Source organism: Oncorhynchus keta, chromosome 34 (assembly GCF_023373465.1).
Source record: "Oncorhynchus keta strain PuntledgeMale-10-30-2019 chromosome 34, Oket_V2, whole genome shotgun sequence".
Classification (NCBI taxonomy): domain Eukaryota; kingdom Metazoa; phylum Chordata; class Actinopteri; order Salmoniformes; family Salmonidae; genus Oncorhynchus; species Oncorhynchus keta.
Genome location: NC_068454.1, coordinates 31,510,567 through 31,528,383, shown reverse-complemented (window position 1 = coordinate 31,528,383; position 17,817 = coordinate 31,510,567). Strand labels below are relative to the sequence as shown.

Here is a 17,817-nt window from a genome sequence, read left to right as displayed (position 1 = left end):
ATAAGGTGATGATGAGGGCAATCCGTAGTTTTGTTGAAGATGTTAATGAGCGAGCTAGGACAATCAGGACTATAACTATTTGTTCAGCACTTAGCGACAGTATCCAGAACATGGGCCGATCTTACAGTATTATCCCTGTACACCACGTCAGTACCGTAGGATAAATAAAGGGGGCATATAAGTAGAAAATGAAAGCTCTTACAATATTCAATGATGACATTTCTCTAAAACAGGCTATATGCCACATGTGCACCATCAACAGCGAACCGTTTACTGCTCAACATACACTTAGTATTACTTTCTTAACTGCACTATACATATCTCCCTGGCATATTACATAATTTATGCAGCAGCCTACAAGACATTTTTGGATTCACCTTGTTGTGCTGTGCTCACTTCAAATGGAAGGTGGTGCGGCGGTCCTTCGTGGGCAAATTTTGTCATCAGACATTGTCATCAAAGTCTGGCATTCTCTGAATTTATGGTGCTTTCCAGAAATCTGGGAACTCTGAAAAAAACAAGGTTGAATCATGACGTCAGTGATCTTCAGGTCGGAGCTCTAGAAAGAGGCCCGAGTTACTTACTTGGAATTCAGAGTTGGATGACCGTTCAAAACGTATTTTCCCAGTCTGAGCTCATTTTTTACGACTTTCCAGTTGTCTTGAACTCAATGAAGTCTGAGATTTCCCAGTTCCAAGTTTCCAGTTGTTTTGAACGCGGCAGAAGTCATGCTGGACAGCAATGGCCAATGTTGAATGTTTATCCTTTTAAACTTGGAAAAGAGACCCTTAAACCCAGATTTGGACCATACAATGACTCCATTGAATAGCAGGCTAGTGGTTGCTTTGCAAACCATTCACTGCTGAATTTGCAATTTAAAACTTGTTGTGTAATGTTTATGTCCAATGGCCGATGAGCACCGATATGATTTATCTATAATTTCTCTTCATAATTTCTCTTCATATGACAAGGATTGAAAAGGATTTGCCAGTAGATTGTTGATTTGATTCATGATGATGACTGCTTGTTACAGTGGATATATCTGTGGCCAATGACCTTGAGCCTTCTTGAATGGGCACTTCTAATGTAAATCTATGGCAGCACCCAAGGGCTTGAATTTTTAATCTCTCCCCGTAGATTTTGCGGCAACATAGTGTCCCCATGAGTGACGAAACACTTAGCCAATCACTGCGCAATTAGAGAACATTACTAACCCCTGCGTTCCTTATTTTCCGCTGGCTGCCCCACCACCACAGAAAGCACTGAGCTCGGCTGAAACACCTACATTTTGGAACTCCCTTACTCAAGAAAGCAAAAAAAGAGACCATGTTTGTATGTGGCTTTATTAACTCAATACTTTTTTAAACATTGTTTGCAAACTGATATGTGACATGTATTAATGCCAAAATAACATGCAAAACAGGCAAAAAATAATTTTAAAAAAGCAACTAGGGACTGTAATGTTTACATGTGTGCATTTATTTATTTTTCTTCTTCTGTGCATTTTCTATGGGAGTTAGCAACCAACGTTAAGGTGCATTACCGACACCAAATGGACTGGAGTGTAGATCAGAGACAAGGAAGGTTTAAATCCTACCCATTGTGCTCATCAAAAGACCATGTTCATAATCCTTAAACAATTTTTTGCATTTTCTGTCTAATAACGGATGTAAAAAAAATAACAATAGCAAAACATTAGTTATGTAAAAATTATTTCATACTCCACATTTAGGGGGGCCACAAGGGGGTCCAAAATGGTTGTCACAGCCCCCCCCCCAGAACTGCTAGTGGTTTAACGGGGCTAGAGCCCCAGTGCCCTGGGCCATGGGGGGCCCAAAAGGAAGCAAAACAAATAATAAATATCAACATATTTTTTTTCCTATATTTTTTATAAAGGAAATATACACTGAGTGAACAAAACATTTTGAACACATGCTCTTTCCATAACATAGACTGACCAGGTGAATTCAGGTGAATGCTGTGATCCCTTACTGATGTCACTTGTTAAATCCACTTCAATCAGTGTAGATGAAGGGGAGCAGACAGGTTAAAGAAGGATTTTTAAGCATTGAGACAATCAAGACATTGATTGTGTATGTGTGCAATTCAGAGGGTGAATGGGCAAGACAAAATATTTAAGTACCTTTGGGCGGGGTATGGTAGAGGTGCCAGGTGCACCAGTTTGTGTCAAGAACTGCAACGCTGCTGGGTTTTCCACAGTCAACATTTTCCTGTGTGTATCAAGAATGGTCCACCACCCAAAGGACATCTAGCCAACTTGACACAACTGTGGGAAGCATTGGAGTCAACATGGGCCAGCATCCCTGTGGAATGCTTTCAACACCTAGAGTCTATGCCCCAATAAATTGAGGCTGTGTTGAGGGCAAAAGGGGGGTGTAACTCAATATTAGGAAGGTGTTCTTAATGTTTTGTACACTCAGTGTATACTTTATATATTATGTATGTAGTGTATATTTTGTATTTTTTTACAGCAACCACCAACCACAGGAGGACTTAGGAGCCCACTCTCAATGAGCATGCCACTCTGCTAAACATCCGCTCTGCTCTCAATGTTCAAAATACACCGGAGATCATAATTTAGCCACAGAAGATCAATATTTTATAAAAAATTATATGAGTGGACCTTAACGATGGGGTGACCATGGATGTTCTCTTGAAAAGTGAGTGAATTTGACCATTTTCCTGTTGGGGTGTCAGGGAAAACATATGGAGTAAAAAGTACATTATTTTCTGTAGGAATATAGGGAAGTAAAATATGTCAAAAATATAATGAGTAAAGTGCAGATAACCCCCCCAAAACGACTTAAGTAGTACTTTAAAATATGTTTACTTTACACACCACTGTTGAACTCGAGATCAGAGAAATATTCAGAGCATATTCATTTCCAGTTTATTACTGGGTCAATCCTGGTTTCCTGACCGTTATTAAGCACTCAAAACCTTTCTCGTCCAGGACCACTGAGCTAAAGATTTTTACAACTCTCATTGTTCAATCTGTGACTAAACTGTCCAGGATTGATCTATTTTTTGCTGAACGGATATGAATTAGTTCGGACTTCCGGTTTCAGTCTTACCGAACCACCAAAATGGCGAAAGTCGCCAAAACACACGAAGGTAAGACTATTTATTTAGAAAATGTTGTAAATTGGTATTATAATTTTACTTGACGTACGTCGGGTTCCTATTAAAAAGAGGATCAATATGCATCCATTGTTTAGAAGCTAGCTACATGTTTTAGCAATATTTTCATTCGTGACAACCTAACGTTAAACGCAACGAGGACAGATAGCTAATGCTGCCCCCCCCCCCACACACACTGCTAGGCTAGCTAGACAATACAACATTTCTACAACCATGATTTCCTTGATCAGTATGCTGTTCAATTATACTATTTGTGTAGGTGTTGCTATAAGAAACTTGCTATAGATATGGCTAGATGTATTTAACAGCGTCAGTGTTGTTGTAGAAACTAAAATGGCGATGGAAGTATGGCATGATGTCGGACGGACACCGCACTGATCCTAGTATCATAACGTTTGACGTGTTCCAGATTACACGTATCATGAATACATTTTGTAGCTAAGTAGCTATGATAGCCAACGTTATTTGGATAATATAATCTTTGTCCAACCAGTACGGTCTGATTGCGCTCAAATTGAAACTAATTTACCAGGCCCTAGGTCAGCGTTTTCCAAACTCGGTCCTGGGGAAACCAAGCAAGGGTTGCAGGTTAAGGTTTTATCCCTAGCGCTACACATCTGATTCACAAAATCAAATAATCATCAAGATTTGATTATTTGAATCGGCTGTGTAGTCCTAGGGCAAAAACATGCCTCCCTTGAGGTCCCCAGAACCGAATTTGGGAAATGCTGCTTACTTTGTCAACACAGCGATCGATTGGAGCACAGATAATATAATAATAATAATAATATATGCCATTTAGCAGACGCTTTTATCCAAAGCGACTTACAGTCATGTGTGCATACATTCTACGTATGGGTGGTCCCGGGAATCGAACCCACTACCCTGGCGTTACAAGCGCCATGCTCTACCAACTGAGCTACAGAGAGCAAATGCGTGCTATACAAGCATACTAATTGATTACAATACAACAGTAGATTAAAAAGAAAAAGAAAAATGTAGCTTATCACTACTGCTGATGCTGTTTGAGTTTTTGTTAATTCTCATTTGGAAATATACTTTATCTTAGGTGATGCGTTTGTACATATTTTTCAACACCCTGAAAGTCAATGGCTGTTATTCTTCCCCCCCTGTCCCCAGACATTGAGGCCCAGATCCTGGAGATCCAGGGTATGAAGGCTGCCCTGGTGGAGGAGGGAGCAGATCAGGGTGTGGGCCTGGACTCAACTGGATATTACGACCAGGAGATCTATGGTGGCAGTGACAGCCGCTTCGCTGGATATGTCACCTCCATTGCTGCCAATGAACAGGAGGATGTAAGTGTTGCATGTCAAATCCCGTGTTTTGATGTATGTATTCTTGGTTGTTTTCTTTTTTACTTTGAAAATGGTCAAATAAAAATGTTTTATGTTGTCTGCAACACTGACATCCTCCTTCTCTTCCTAGGGGTGAGGCGTCATATTTTTAATGGTGTTGACTACTCCATTATGTCTTGTTTGCGAGCTGGGAGAGTCTGCCTTAAGTGGCTAGGCTTGACCAGACTCTTCTCTCTCTTATTTTCAGGATGACGAGGAGGACTCTTCAACAAGTCTACTTGGACAGAAGAAACCGGGGTATCATGCTCCGGTGGCTATACTCAATGCGATACCACAGTCAGATGAACAGGTTAGCCCCAGTAACACCATCTCCCTCTCCAGCTTTTGTAATAAGTGTAGAATTCTACTTTTGAGTTCAAACCTGACAGAGAACCTATTACCGAACCTTATTGCAAAAGTTTTGGATTTGCTTAATTTTCCTGCTACTATCTTGTCATAGACATTTTATTATGGCTAGTTCTCACATTAAATGTATGTTTACCATGATGACATGTATAGTAAAATGCTGTGTTCTCTCTCCTCTCAGTACGACCCGTTCGCCGAGCACAGGCCCGCCAAGATTGCAGAGCGTGAGGACGAGTACAAGGCCAGACGACGACAGATGATCATCTCTCCGGAGCGACTCGACCCCTTTGCAGACGGTAAATTTCACCCCTCCATCCTCCCTCCATAGTGTCCTCCCCTGTTCATGTTATACCCTCTCTCCCTTATCCCATGGCTGCCTTTCAAGAGTTTCAACCCACCTCTTGTTGCTTAGCCCTTCGAGCACTGTGCAACGGCTTGCTCCCCAGACTAAGACCTTCCCGTGGTAATCTTTCCTGGCCCGAGGGCGGTTGGTTCTCTTGTCACTGCGCCTTTTATCACTCATCATTTTCTCTCAATAAAATCTCTTTGCTTTGAGGCAAACGGTCTGCGATGCAGATACAAGTTTTTTTTTCTTCTTGGAAAATGACAATTGTAAACAGGATTTAAGTAGTATAAAATAAATGTCTGCCAGTGAGGGGTTCCATTTTGTTTTAGGGAGAGGTGGTTTGCCATTGTCTTGGTTAGACTTTCGTACCTAACACTACATGGGTGGCAGGTAGCTTGTGTGTGTCTCGAAGGGTTAACATACCCATGTGGCTATCTCATGTACTGATGGTGGAAAGAACTGTCTTACTCTTAAGAAAGGTATTAAGTAATGTGAGTAGCAAAGAAAATAAACTTCTATATGGGGTTGATGGTCAACTTTGGGGTAATTCACCTGCTCGTGCAATATGCCGCACCCTACTGTGCCCAGTAGGCGGGAACACAATGACCCCACACACACACCACCCCAGAAACGTGCTGGCTGTATGAAGCTTGGCTCCAAGTCACTGAAAGCCCCTAGATGGCAGACCACCTGGGTACAGATCTGAAGTATTTCTGTGTAGAACAAGAACACATAAAATGAGCAATGCAGCCCTTCCTTCACTCTACTACAGTATCATTGTTCAGGCTTATGGTCAGTTACCACCACTGTTGGCTTGTCAGACTTCTAGGGGTTGGGGAACTTCCATTAGAAAAGGACAGGACGTCACAAAGTATGTGTGTCATCAACATTACTGAGTTATGGTCTCAGATTTCAACACACGTTTAATTGGCTTTTGGTCCATGTCGGTTCAGGCGTCGTAACTTGGACTCCAAGTGTGTGATTTAATAGAGTAAATTACAATTGCGGTTTATTCTTTGGCAATGGGCTTGTCTTGCCCCTTACCCCTCACAGGGGCAAGGAGCCGTCAACTAGCTATATTCACATTCCTCAAAGCCTAAATGAACTGAATAGTCCATCAGTTAACAAGGAGGGCCTGTCTCTCAAAATACGGCTTGACTAGCCATTGAGCATTTGATTAACTAGGCACACACCTTCTAGAATAGGATTATGGTATTTATCTACACAATGCAACAATTTGTTTGTAGCGACTGAAGCACCCATGTCTCTTTTCTGAGATGAAGTGGCCTCAGTGCCTCTATGTAGTCTGGGTAGGCCTGTATCAAGCCTGCATGTAGACAGCTCTGTCATATACAAAGATGTTGTGTAAATATATTTCTATTTTACATCTTTGTAAAATAGAAACATATCAAGAAATCTGTGTGCCGCAATTCCACAGGCCCATACTAACTGTCCTTAATTTCTCTCCTACAGCAGTACTGCTTTGCCAGTCCTGTACTGCACTCTCTTAAGGGTGCAGCAACTCATCCTGTGTAGGTTATGGTGAACAGACAGAAGCGTGCGCTTGTCAGTTTTGTCAGGGTCCGCTGGTTGTCTGTCTGGGTGGGGGGCAGCTCTTACTCAATAAACCTCGACCATAAGAACCTTTTTAATTTTGTCTTCTACCCTAGACTTTTTATCATTACATTTAAACCATAGCAATTTCATGGTAGTCTTTTGCTTTAGATTGATTCTGTAATTCGTAATGAATTTAAAGAATATATATTTTTCTAAAAAGGAAGCCAAGATCTACCTTTACGAAGTTGAAATAGCAATCGACTGATGTCAAACTACCAGCTGCTTAGTAGCAGGCAGCCTGTCGTCCCCCACCCCTGGAACTAATCGTAGCCTTCACGGCCCCTGATGTAAACGTGTAACTACATATAGATGCTCTCCCTACCCTGGGTTACATAAAGTAGCTACACATTTATCTCACAAGAAGATTCCTAGATTTGGGAACAATTTAGATTTTAATTTTAATTAATCAATACTTCACAATCTAGAGGGTATTTGACATATTTTCATTTATTTAAGGTTTGAGCCCCAGAAGGAATTTTCTTTTGAGTGACGTAAAAAGAAATCACAGGTGGTATGCTTATGTGTGTGAGTTCCAACCCTTTTCCAAAGTGTTACTAATGGTAAAGAGACATTTTCTAGGCTTCTTTTCTGCCGGTTGAAGTCTGACTGCAGAAGGACCCTTGGCACTGAAAGTGTACGTATTCTGGAGAGCACAGCCCAGGACCCCTGCATCAGTGATGGCTTTATCCTCGCCTGTTATCTCCTTAAAAGAAAGAAAAAACCCACCTCAGCTCTTTCTCAATGTATCTGCCTGTTGTTTTTTATTCAGCTATGTTTGTATGTAACGCAAGCAAGAGAGGACTGCCTGTATGTTGTGTATCTAGGGTTGTCTTGATGTGATTCAGCTTAAGGAACTAATACAGTAAAAGTTTCTAAAGAAGTGAGGGCCTAGCTGAGCTGGCTGTGTTTTACTTGCTGTGTTTTATGAATCCGGGTCCTGGGGCGTGTTCTAATCGGCTGCCCTGTGTCTTGTTGGTGCTCTCTCGCGCAGGGGGCAAAACGCCGGACCCAAAGCTGCAGTCCAGGTCGTACATGGATGTCATGAAGGAGCAGCACCTGACCAAAGAGGAGGTAAGACAGACCAGATATACCTCCTTTGTGGTTTAGCTCAGGGGCATAGCTTTGTCTTCAGGTAATGTGTCTATTAGTGTTGTATCCATAGAGGGTTATAATTTATGAGAATATTTCATTATGTGGGTCTGTTCAGTGTGGGGTTTTGTTGCCTTCAATAGACTTCTGTCCTACAAACCTCACGGGAAACTTTTCTCTGTTGTGGTTAGTCTCTGGTTCGTGTTCTCACTCTCTCTTCTCCCTTTATGCAGAAAGAGATCCGTCAGCAGATGGCAGAAAAGGCCAAGACGGGAGACCTGAAGGCTGTCAACGGCTCTGCTGCCTCCCAGGCTGCCGCTGCCGCCGCCAAGCGCAAACGCCGCTGGGACCAGACGGCCGAGAAACAGGACCAATCAGGAACCCCCAGCAACACCGGCACACCCAAGAAGATGTCTAGCTGGGACCAGGCTGACCAGGCTGCTGAGGTAAAACATATTATCTTAGCTGATCCGATCAATCAAGTTTGTATCCTTACTGTGACTTGGTGTGAGCTAGTGTTTGATCAGCAAATGATATAGGACCTAGTGTTGGTTTTTGGGGCAGTTTATTTCTGTCTTGCCTTGACTTTAATATCATTTTTTATGCTCCTAGTGGAACTAAGGACATCAACCTGGCTTCATTTCTGGTCTGTAAGAATTCATTGATCCCTTTATCCCCTGACTCTTTCTCTCTCGCGCTCTCCACAGCAGACCCCAGGACACACCCCTGGCCACACCCCCTCCAACAGCCGCTGGGACGAGACCCCTGGCAGGAATAAGGGCAGCGAGACCCCAGGGGCCACTCCCAGCTCCCGGATGTGGGACCCAACCCCCAGCCACACCCCGGCCGGAGCAGCCACCCCAGGCAGGGGGGACACACCGGGACACACCACCCCCGGACATGGGGGAGCCACAGGCAGCGTGCGCAAAAACCGTTGGGATGAGACCCCCAAGACTGAGAGGGAGACCCCTGGTCATGGTAGTGGTTGGGCCGAGACTCCCCGTACAGACAGAGGAGACGAGTCTGTGGGAGAGACCCCCACCCCCGGGGCCAGTAAGAGGAAGTCCCGTTGGGATGAGACCCCTGCCAGCCAGATGGGCTCTTCCACTCCACTGATGACCCCTGGGAAGACCCCCATTGGAACCCCTGCCATGAATATGGCCACTCCCTCTCCAGGTACTGTCAATCACCTAACCTGCATTTCAACCCATTTTCAATTTAGAGGTAGAATATAATTTAAAACTGATAACCGTTGGCAAATCATGTTTGCTATTAGGTACTTGTTGTTCATTTATTAGTAATATAAATAACTAGTAATAGAAGTAGTAGAATGTCCCACTAAGACGTGATACTAGTTTGAGGCGTGTTTTACATTGTGTTTCCTATCCTGTCAGGTCACCTGATGAGCATGACCCCAGAGCAGCTGCAGGCGTGGCGTTGGGAGAGGGAGATTGATGAGAGAAACCGACCTCTCACAGACGATGAGCTGGACGCCATGTTCCCAGAGGGATACAAGGTAGAGTAGACTCTCTCGCACTCACCAGCACAATGGAGAAATCACATCATATCTATCTATATTAAATCAGTGAATAGTCTTCAGTGATGATATGATAATGAGTTGGAACAGGACAGTTTGTCTCTGGTCAGTGTCACGTTCTGTCCCTCTGGGTTCAGTTCCCCACAACGGCGCGTCTCTTACTGAAGACATCAAGGCGTTTGTCTGAGAAGACCACAATCCTGTACACACAAAAAGAGTAAACCGTACTGTAAAATAAATTAACTGTATAGTAAGTGAACAGTACTGATGTTCACTCATCTTCCACCTCCCTCCACAGGTCCTTCCCCCACCAGCAGGCTATGTGCCCATCCGTACCCCGGCCCGGAAGCTGTCTGCCACACCCACCCCCATGGGGGGCATGACGGGCTTCCACATGCAGCAGGAGGACCGCTCCATGAAGCAGATCAACGACCAGCCCAGTGGGAACCTGCCCTTCCTCAAACCAGACGACATCCAGTACTTTGATAAACTGCTGGTTGAGGTAGATGAGTCCACTCTGAGCCCAGAGGAACAGAAGGAGCGTAAGATCATGAAACTGCTGCTGAAGATCAAGAACGGAACACCTCCCATGAGAAAGGTGAGACCAGCTGCCAACTGTCCTCATAGTTGACCACAGAATAACAAAAATGGAACTTTCCCTGACCAAGATGGCTGCCATTATCCGCACATTCTACGAGCTATGAAGGTTTATGACGTACGCTACTCTAGTGTCATATTGTATCTCTATGGTCTTTACTCCATCTTCCTTTTGGTGTGTAACTCTCACCACTGAAAAGTCAACTGTCCAGTCTAACCCCATTGCGTCTCTCCTCAGGCTGCCCTGCGTCAGATCACAGACAAGGCGAGGGAGTTTGGAGCAGGGCCCCTGTTCAACCAGATCCTGCCCCTGCTCATGTCTCCTACTCTGGAGGACCAGGAACGCCACCTACTGGTCAAGGTCATCGACCGCATCCTCTACAAGCTGGACGATCTCGTCCGCCCATACGTACACAAGGTGGGTCAGTGTGTGTGTGAGAGTGGCAGTACTCTGACTCTGTTAAACTATGTCTCCTGTGCTGAGATTGGCACCGTGTGTGGTTCACTAATTGACTCTCTGTTCCCCAGATCCTGGTGGTGATTGAGCCCCTGCTGATTGATGAAGATTACTACGCCAGAGTGGAGGGCAGAGAGATCATCTCTAACTTGGCCAAGGTGAGCCCCACTCCCAGACCTATAATGTACTCCCACACCCACCACAGTTAAGTAATATGCCTGTTGGACCTGTCTGTGGTCAGATCAGGGCTAATACTTCGCTAGCTGATAAACCAGCACGAGAACTAGTCGATTTGACATCCATTTCTGTTCTGACCCTGCACCCGTTGGTTACATTCCTTCAGCGAGTAGAGAATCTTTTTTTCTCTCTCCTGAAATCACGTTAGAAAAAGACACTTATGCTGTCTATGCAAGCAGTGTCACGAACACCAATTAATCTGTTGATCTCTTTCCATGTCTCTCTCCTTCCCTCCCTTTCTAGGCTGCCGGCCTGGCCACTATGATCTCCACCATGAGGCCTGATATTGACAACATGGATGAGTATGTCAGAAATACAACAGCCAGAGCTTTCGCTGTCGTAGCGTCCGCTCTGGGTATCCCATCCCTGCTGCCCTTCCTCAAGGCTGTGTGTAAGAGCAAGAAGTCATGGCAGGCCCGCCACACGGGCATCAAGATTGTCCAGCAGATCGCCATCCTCATGGGTTGTGCCATCCTGCCCCATCTGAGGAGTTTGGTGGAGATCATCGAGCATGGTGAGCTGAGGGAGCGACACAGATAGTATGTGACTTGAAGGGGTAGTTTAGTTCTACTATCTATTAATAGTCATTTTGTTATTTTTGGCCGTTACTGTCTAGTAAATGTGATTCGTAGTTTAGCTTTTTTATTTAAAAACAAAGTGTGCTTTTTCAAGCTCATTGGCTTTTTAAGTGCATTTCACACATGGTCACGAAACACACTACCAGGAAGGATAAAATATGATCTCTTACTGACCTTTACTGTCTGCGCCCCCCTCAGGTCTGGTGGATGAGCAGCAGAAGGTGCGGACCATCAGTGCCCTGGCCATTGCTGCCCTGGCGGAGGCTGCCACTCCCTACGGTATCGAGTCCTTTGACTCCGTACTCAAACCCCTGTGGAAGGGTATCAGACAGCACAGAGGAAAGGTGAGGACAAAACACTACAGGACCAAACTGTTGACGACTCATTGCCTTCGGTTACATGTCTGCGAATCATTCTCGCCTGTTCGACCTATCAGTGGTCAGATCAGGGCTAGTACTTCGCTAGATGGACACCAACATGAGAACTGGCAGATGTGACATCATTTCACTTCTGTTCTCACCCTGCACTTGTTGGTTACATTCTTAAAACAAGTAGTTAATACAAGTTTACCTGAAATCACATTCAACTTTATCAGAGTATCTTGGCTGTGTCGACCTGGTAACTGAGTTAAACCTCTGGGTTCCAGGGTCTGGCTGCGTTCCTGAAGGCCATTGGCTACCTGATCCCTCTAATGGATGCTGAGTATGCTAACTACTACACCAGAGAGGTCATGCTGATCCTCATCAGAGAGTTCCAGTCCCCTGACGAGGAGATGAAGAAGATCGTGCTCAAGGTGAGGGAGCCTAACTTTGTGTGTGTGTGTTTGTGCGCGAATCATTCTCGCCTGTTCGACCTATCAGTGGTCAGATCAGGGCTAGTACTTCGCTAGATGGACACCAACACGAGATCTGGCAGATGTGACATCATTTCACTTCTGTTCTCACCCTGCACCCGTTGGTTACATTTCCAAAATGGAAAGTAGTTGCTAGCTAGTACACTTCAAACAGAATTGGTGTATGTAGCCTGTTTCTAATCCCCATTGTTCCCCCTCTCTTCCAGGTGGTGAAACAGTGCTGTGGTACTGACGGTGTGGAGGCCAACTACATCAAGACAGAGATCCTGCCCCCCTTCTTCAAGCACTTCTGGCAGCACAGGATGGCCCTGGACAGACGCAACTACAGACAGGTAGGTACACACAACTCACACACACGACTCCATACACTAACGACATGTTGAATTTGTTTGGTCAAGTAGGCAGTTGTGTATCAAGTATAAATAGAAAAGCAGAAATGAAGGTCTGTGCCAAGGCTTGTAGCAGAAGATGACTGGTGATTTAAGAGTTAGATTTACTAAGTAAAGTTCGACATTAAGTTGAACGATACCAAGCAACGATAAGCAGAAGATTTTATGGTTGGATTTCAATGTTTAGTTCAATGTTAATTAATCACTGCCGTGTTTCCCCCGAGGCATGAACTGACCCATTTCCCCCCCCCCACATCTCTCTCCAGCTGGTGGACACCACAGTAGAGCTGGCCAACAAGGTGGGAGCAGCAGAGATCATCTCTCGTATAGTAGATGACCTGAAGGACGAGGCAGAGCAGTACAGGAAGATGGTGATGGAGACCATAGAGAAGATCATGGGGAACCTGGGAGCTGCTGACATCGACCACAAGCTGGAGGAGCAGCTGATCGACGGCATCCTGTACGCCTTCCAGGAACAGACCACTGAGGTGAGACCTGGGGCACGTTCAGCGAGGAACAGTGTTGTGAAGCGTTCAGATAGAAATGGTTTATGTAGAACACATATGCCTTTATGACCTGTAGAATAAGGAATCGTGTCGGCTCTGTTCATCACATTTCTATCTGCAAGGTTCCAGAATGTTTGCCGACAACCTGGCTCAGGGTATAACTTTAGGGACATAACGTTGGGGAATGTTCAGATAGACATTTTGTAAAGCCTGTGATGAAACAAGTTATCCCTGTCTGAATAGCAGTGTGGACTTCTGGTAGTCTGAGGTTTGATGGGAGATTCCTATTGATTGGAATGGGCAAGCATCTGTGTCTGAAATGGCATACTATTCCATTTAAACCAGAGCCCTATGGGCTTTGGTCAAATGTAGTGCAGTATATAGGGAATAGGATGCCATTTTGAAAGCAGACACTGTCCATTAGCCTACCTGTGTAGACTAGACTATGACCAACTCTAGTTGACCTCTGACCCTGTGTAGGACTCTGTAATGCTGAACGGGTTTGGTACGGTGGTGAATGCCCTGGGGAAGAGGGTGAAGCCCTACCTGCCTCAGATCTGCGGTACGGTACTGTGGCGTCTCAACAACAAGTCTGCCAAGGTCCGCCAGCAGGCTGCTGACCTCATCTCTCGTACTGCCGTGGTCATGAAGACCTGCCAGGAGGTTAGACTGACTCAAACAGACACACACTCGTACTCTCTCACTCATAAACTTCGCTACGAATGTCACTAAAGATGCGCAGGGTTTCTCTTCCTTTCTAAACCTCTCTTTCTCCCCTCAACAGGAGAAGCTGATGGGTCACCTGGGAGTGGTGTTATATGAGTACCTAGGAGAGGAGTATCCTGAAGTACTGGGAAGCATCCTCGGTGCTCTCAAGGCCATCGTCAACGTCATCGGTACGTAAACATCACCCTCTCACTAGGACACCGGTCTTCTCTGCGAATCATTCTCGCCTGTTGGACCTATCAGTGGTCAGATCAGGGCTAGTACTTCGCTAGATTGACACCAACACGAGAACTGGCAGATGTGACATCATTTCACTTCTGTTCTCACCCTGCACCCGTTGGTTACAAATGAAAAGTCAATTGGCATATAGTGTCTTCCAAAACACAATGTATTCTCCTTGTTATATAGCTTAGGACACCATTCCTCTCGCTTCCTGAAACATACGCTGCAATTATTTATGAGAAAGCACTCAAGTTGGAAGAGAAATGCCTATGTATGAATTGGGTTAGTTCAGTGAAGAACATGGATTGGTCTGTACAGAGGGTTCAACAGCATTAACATTAGAAGAGTGGTTATGGTAGTAGTGGTGGTAATAGTAAGACTGGTTGATATGCATCAGACATCTGATTGGTTGTCTGTCCTGTCATTCATAGGCATGCATAAGATGACTCCACCAATCAAAGACCTGCTGCCGCGCCTGACACCAATCTTGAAGAACAGACATGAGAAGGTGCAGGAGAACTGTATTGACTTGGTGGGCAGGATTGCTGACAGGTATGTGTGTGGTGATGGCCTTATATATTTCAATCTTTGACTCTCAATTCGACTTTCCTCGACATCCTGTCTCTTCCTTCTCAACCGTATTGGAGATGGTTCCAGTTCCCTCTGGGAGAGGAGGAAAGATGAATTGAGAGAGCCTCTGACGCCTACTCATATGTGCAGAAATGTATACACTAGTAGATGTTTCATCAACCATGTTATAACTCCTACCCTGCTCTGTCTGTGTAGGGGTGCTGAGTACGTGTCGGCCAGGGAATGGATGCGGATCTGTTTTGAGCTGCTGGAGCTCCTGAAGGCCCACAAGAAGGCCATCCGCAGAGCCACTGTCAACACCTTTGGATACATCGCCAAGGCTATCGGGTGAGTGCTCCAGTCTCTGGCTAATTCATGACCATACCATCCTCACAGTTTGTCATCTATTAGGGATTCGGTCTGGAAATTAAATGTCTGCTCAAGGACGTTGTGTTCAATTGACTGTTTTCCCCTCCCAAATGTGAGCATTTTCAATTGTGCTTGGTCATATTCCTTTTGCTGTTGTGGTTTTTAATGTGCACTGATTTAGCATGTGGGTGACCTCCTGACCCCTCTCTCCCCCTCCAGACCCCATGACGTGCTGGCCACACTACTAAACAACCTGAAGGTTCAGGAGCGTCAGAACAGAGTGTGTACTACCGTAGCCATCGCCATCGTGGCTGAGACCTGTTCTCCCTTCACCGTGCTCCCCGCGCTCATGAATGAGTACCGCGTGCCAGAGCTCAACGTGCAGAATGGCGTGCTCAAGTCCCTCTCCTTCCTGTTTGAGTACATTGGGGAGATGGGCAAGGACTACATTTACGCTGTCACGCCCCTGCTGGAGGATGCACTGATGGACAGGTGAAAGGATTGCAGCATTGTGATGTTTTGGCTTCAGTTCTAGTAACTCAATGAACTCCTTCACTACCTAGATAAACATAACATTTCCCTCCTAATAAGTATTCATTATATCTACAAGCAGTACATTTAACAACTAGCCGTGGTGAGCTTCAGCCCTGTATGTTAACCGTGTTGGCAGGCAGTTGACTTGGTGGTATTATGCCTGCGAATCATTCTCGCCTGTTCGACCTTTACAGTGGTCAGATCAGGGCTAGTACTTCGCTAGATGGACACCAACATGAGAACTGGCAGATGTGACATCATTTCACTTCTGTTCTCACCCTGCACCCGTTGGTTACAAAGTAATGTGTAATTCATTGTCAATGAGGATTTCAGCCTTAGAATATGCAGTGCATTTGGAAAGTATTCAGACCCCTTGACTTTCCACATGTTATGTTACAGCCTTATTCATCATGACAAAGCAAAAACAAGTTTAGACATTTTTGCTAACTAATGAAAAAAACTGATATCACATTTACATGATTATTCAGACCCTTTACTCAGTACTTTGTTGAAGCACCTTTGGCAGTGATTACAGCCTCTAGTCTTCTTGGGTATGACGCTACGAGCTTGGCACACATGTATTTGGTGAGTTTCTCCCATTCCTTATTTAGACAGGTGTGTGCCTTTCCATATCATGTCCAATCAATTGAATTTACCACAGGTGGACTCCAAGTTTTAGAAACATCTCAAGGATGATCAATGGAAACAGGGTGCACCTGAGATCAATTTAGAGTTTCATAGCAAATACTTATCTAAAGGTATTTGTTTTTTATTTTTAATACATTTGCAAAAACTTCTAAAACCATTTTTCGCTTCGTCATTATGGGGTAGTGTGTAGAGATTGCTGACAAAACATTTATTTAATCCAATTTATAATAAGGCTGTAATGTAACATTTTGAAAAGGTGAAGGGGTCTGAATACTTTCCAAAGGCCCTTTCCACCTTTTGATTGGACCCATGCTAACCCTGTTTCCCCACTTTCTCTTCTCCTTACAGAGACTTGGTCCACAGACAGACAGCCAGTGCCGTGGTGCAGCACATGTCCCTGGGTGTCTACGGCTTCGGCTGTGAAGACTCTCTCAACCACCTGCTCAACTATGTGTGGCCCAACGTGTTTGAGACGTCGCCCCACGTCATCCAGGCTGTGATGGGGGCCTTGGAAGGCCTCAGGGTGGCAATCGGCCCCTGCCGCATGCTGCAGTATTGCCTACAGGTAACTACTATCACTACTGCCTACATCAAGGGTGGGTGAACTATGACCCGTGAGCCACGTCCGCCACCCAGATTTAAATGGCCGGTCCCTAAAAAAAAAATCTGTGGACCTCCGACTTTCGAAATCCAGATGTGGCCTACACAAGGTTTTCCCACCCCTGACCTACACCAATGTTCTCCTTGCTTTGGTACATTTAGCAGACTACTAAATATGTATGTCTAAGCTAGTTCCAGAATAGCCCAGTGTTGAATCAATATCAAATGTCCAGAAAGGGATGTAAATGTTAACTTATATTTCTATCAACCGAAACCTACCCTTTATGGCGTCCATGAAAGAACTGCTGTGGATATTTAGCAAAAATAACAAACGTAATGAAAATATAGTAGCACTGTAAGTACAGCCATTGAGTGTGATGCTCTCTAACACAGTCTCCTCTCCCCAGGGTCTGTTCCACCCAGCCAGGAAGGTGCGAGACGTCTACTGGAAGATCTACAACTCTATCTACATCGGCTCCCAGGATGCTCTCATTGCTCATTACCCACACGTCTACAACGATGAGAAGAACCCTTACCTCCGCTATGAGCTGGAGTACTTCTTGTGATTCTGCTCTTCTCACTCTGACAATTTCTCTCCCTCTTCTCTTGGTCCTATCTCTCTTTGTGTATAGGACTTGGTCCATTTTTTATATTATTTATCTCCTGTCTTTGTAGTGGTTGTATCCAACACAGCCACAGTGGCTGTGGCCTGAGATTCATTTTTAATACAATAAAAACTGTGTATGATAGGGAAATGGAGTATAAAATGGAACAACGTCTTAGAGCTTGTATGTATTGTTTTATTTCTCCTTTTATAATCATTTCCATAAGGAATGACATACAGTACAGTGAAGTGCAGGCTCTAAGTTAGCCTTGTTATGGAATGGAAAAGCAACTCAGTGAAACTCTTTAAAATATTGTCATGGTTTCTTTTTACCGGCCTTGACCGTTCCTTCTCAATGCTTTGCTCGCTTATCAGTGATCACCCCCCTGTTCTTATCAGAATGTTGCTTTATTTGACTGAATAAACGTTTGTGTATAAAATAAAACCTCTGCTTT

General features: G+C 44.7%; 1 protein-coding gene, 1 non-coding gene and 1 pseudogene across 5 annotated transcripts; all 3 read left to right on the top strand.

Moving 5' to 3' along the window:
• The first annotated feature begins 2,971 nt into the window (after positions 1–2,971).
• LOC118366926 (splicing factor 3B subunit 1) lies at positions 2,972–17,807 on the top strand. Of its 4 annotated transcripts, none has more exons than XM_035749778.2 (23): positions 2,974–3,135; positions 4,303–4,478; positions 4,726–4,827; positions 5,065–5,179; positions 7,838–7,917; positions 8,169–8,381; positions 8,646–9,111; positions 9,330–9,451; positions 9,771–10,070; positions 10,308–10,487; positions 10,598–10,684; positions 11,007–11,277; positions 11,540–11,685; positions 11,988–12,134; positions 12,401–12,526; positions 12,850–13,071; positions 13,570–13,752; positions 13,874–13,985; positions 14,469–14,589; positions 14,824–14,955; positions 15,196–15,468; positions 16,507–16,723; positions 17,166–17,807. In XM_035749778.2, the coding sequence occupies exons 1-23, from the start codon at positions 3,108–3,110 to the stop codon at positions 17,322–17,324; spliced, it is 3,978 nt and encodes a 1,325-aa protein (XP_035605671.1). In that variant the 5' UTR covers positions 2,974–3,107; the 3' UTR covers positions 17,325–17,807. The 4 variants fall into 4 exon arrangements, with proteins under 4 accessions (XP_035605674.1, XP_035605671.1, XP_035605670.1 ...); XM_035749777.2 differs by having other exon boundaries at positions 8,643–9,111; XM_035749779.2 differs by lacking the exons at positions 2,974–3,135; positions 4,303–4,478; positions 4,726–4,827; positions 5,065–5,179 and adding an exon at positions 5,210–7,480 and having other exon boundaries at positions 8,643–9,111.
• On the top strand, positions 9,530–9,664 carry LOC118367950 (uncharacterized; annotated as a pseudogene).
• Positions 13,294–13,363, top strand: LOC118367952 (small nucleolar RNA R38). The gene has a single exon (XR_004822216.1). It is a non-coding gene; the product is annotated as a small nucleolar RNA R38 (small nucleolar RNA).
• Positions 17,808–17,817: the final 10 nt, after the last annotated feature.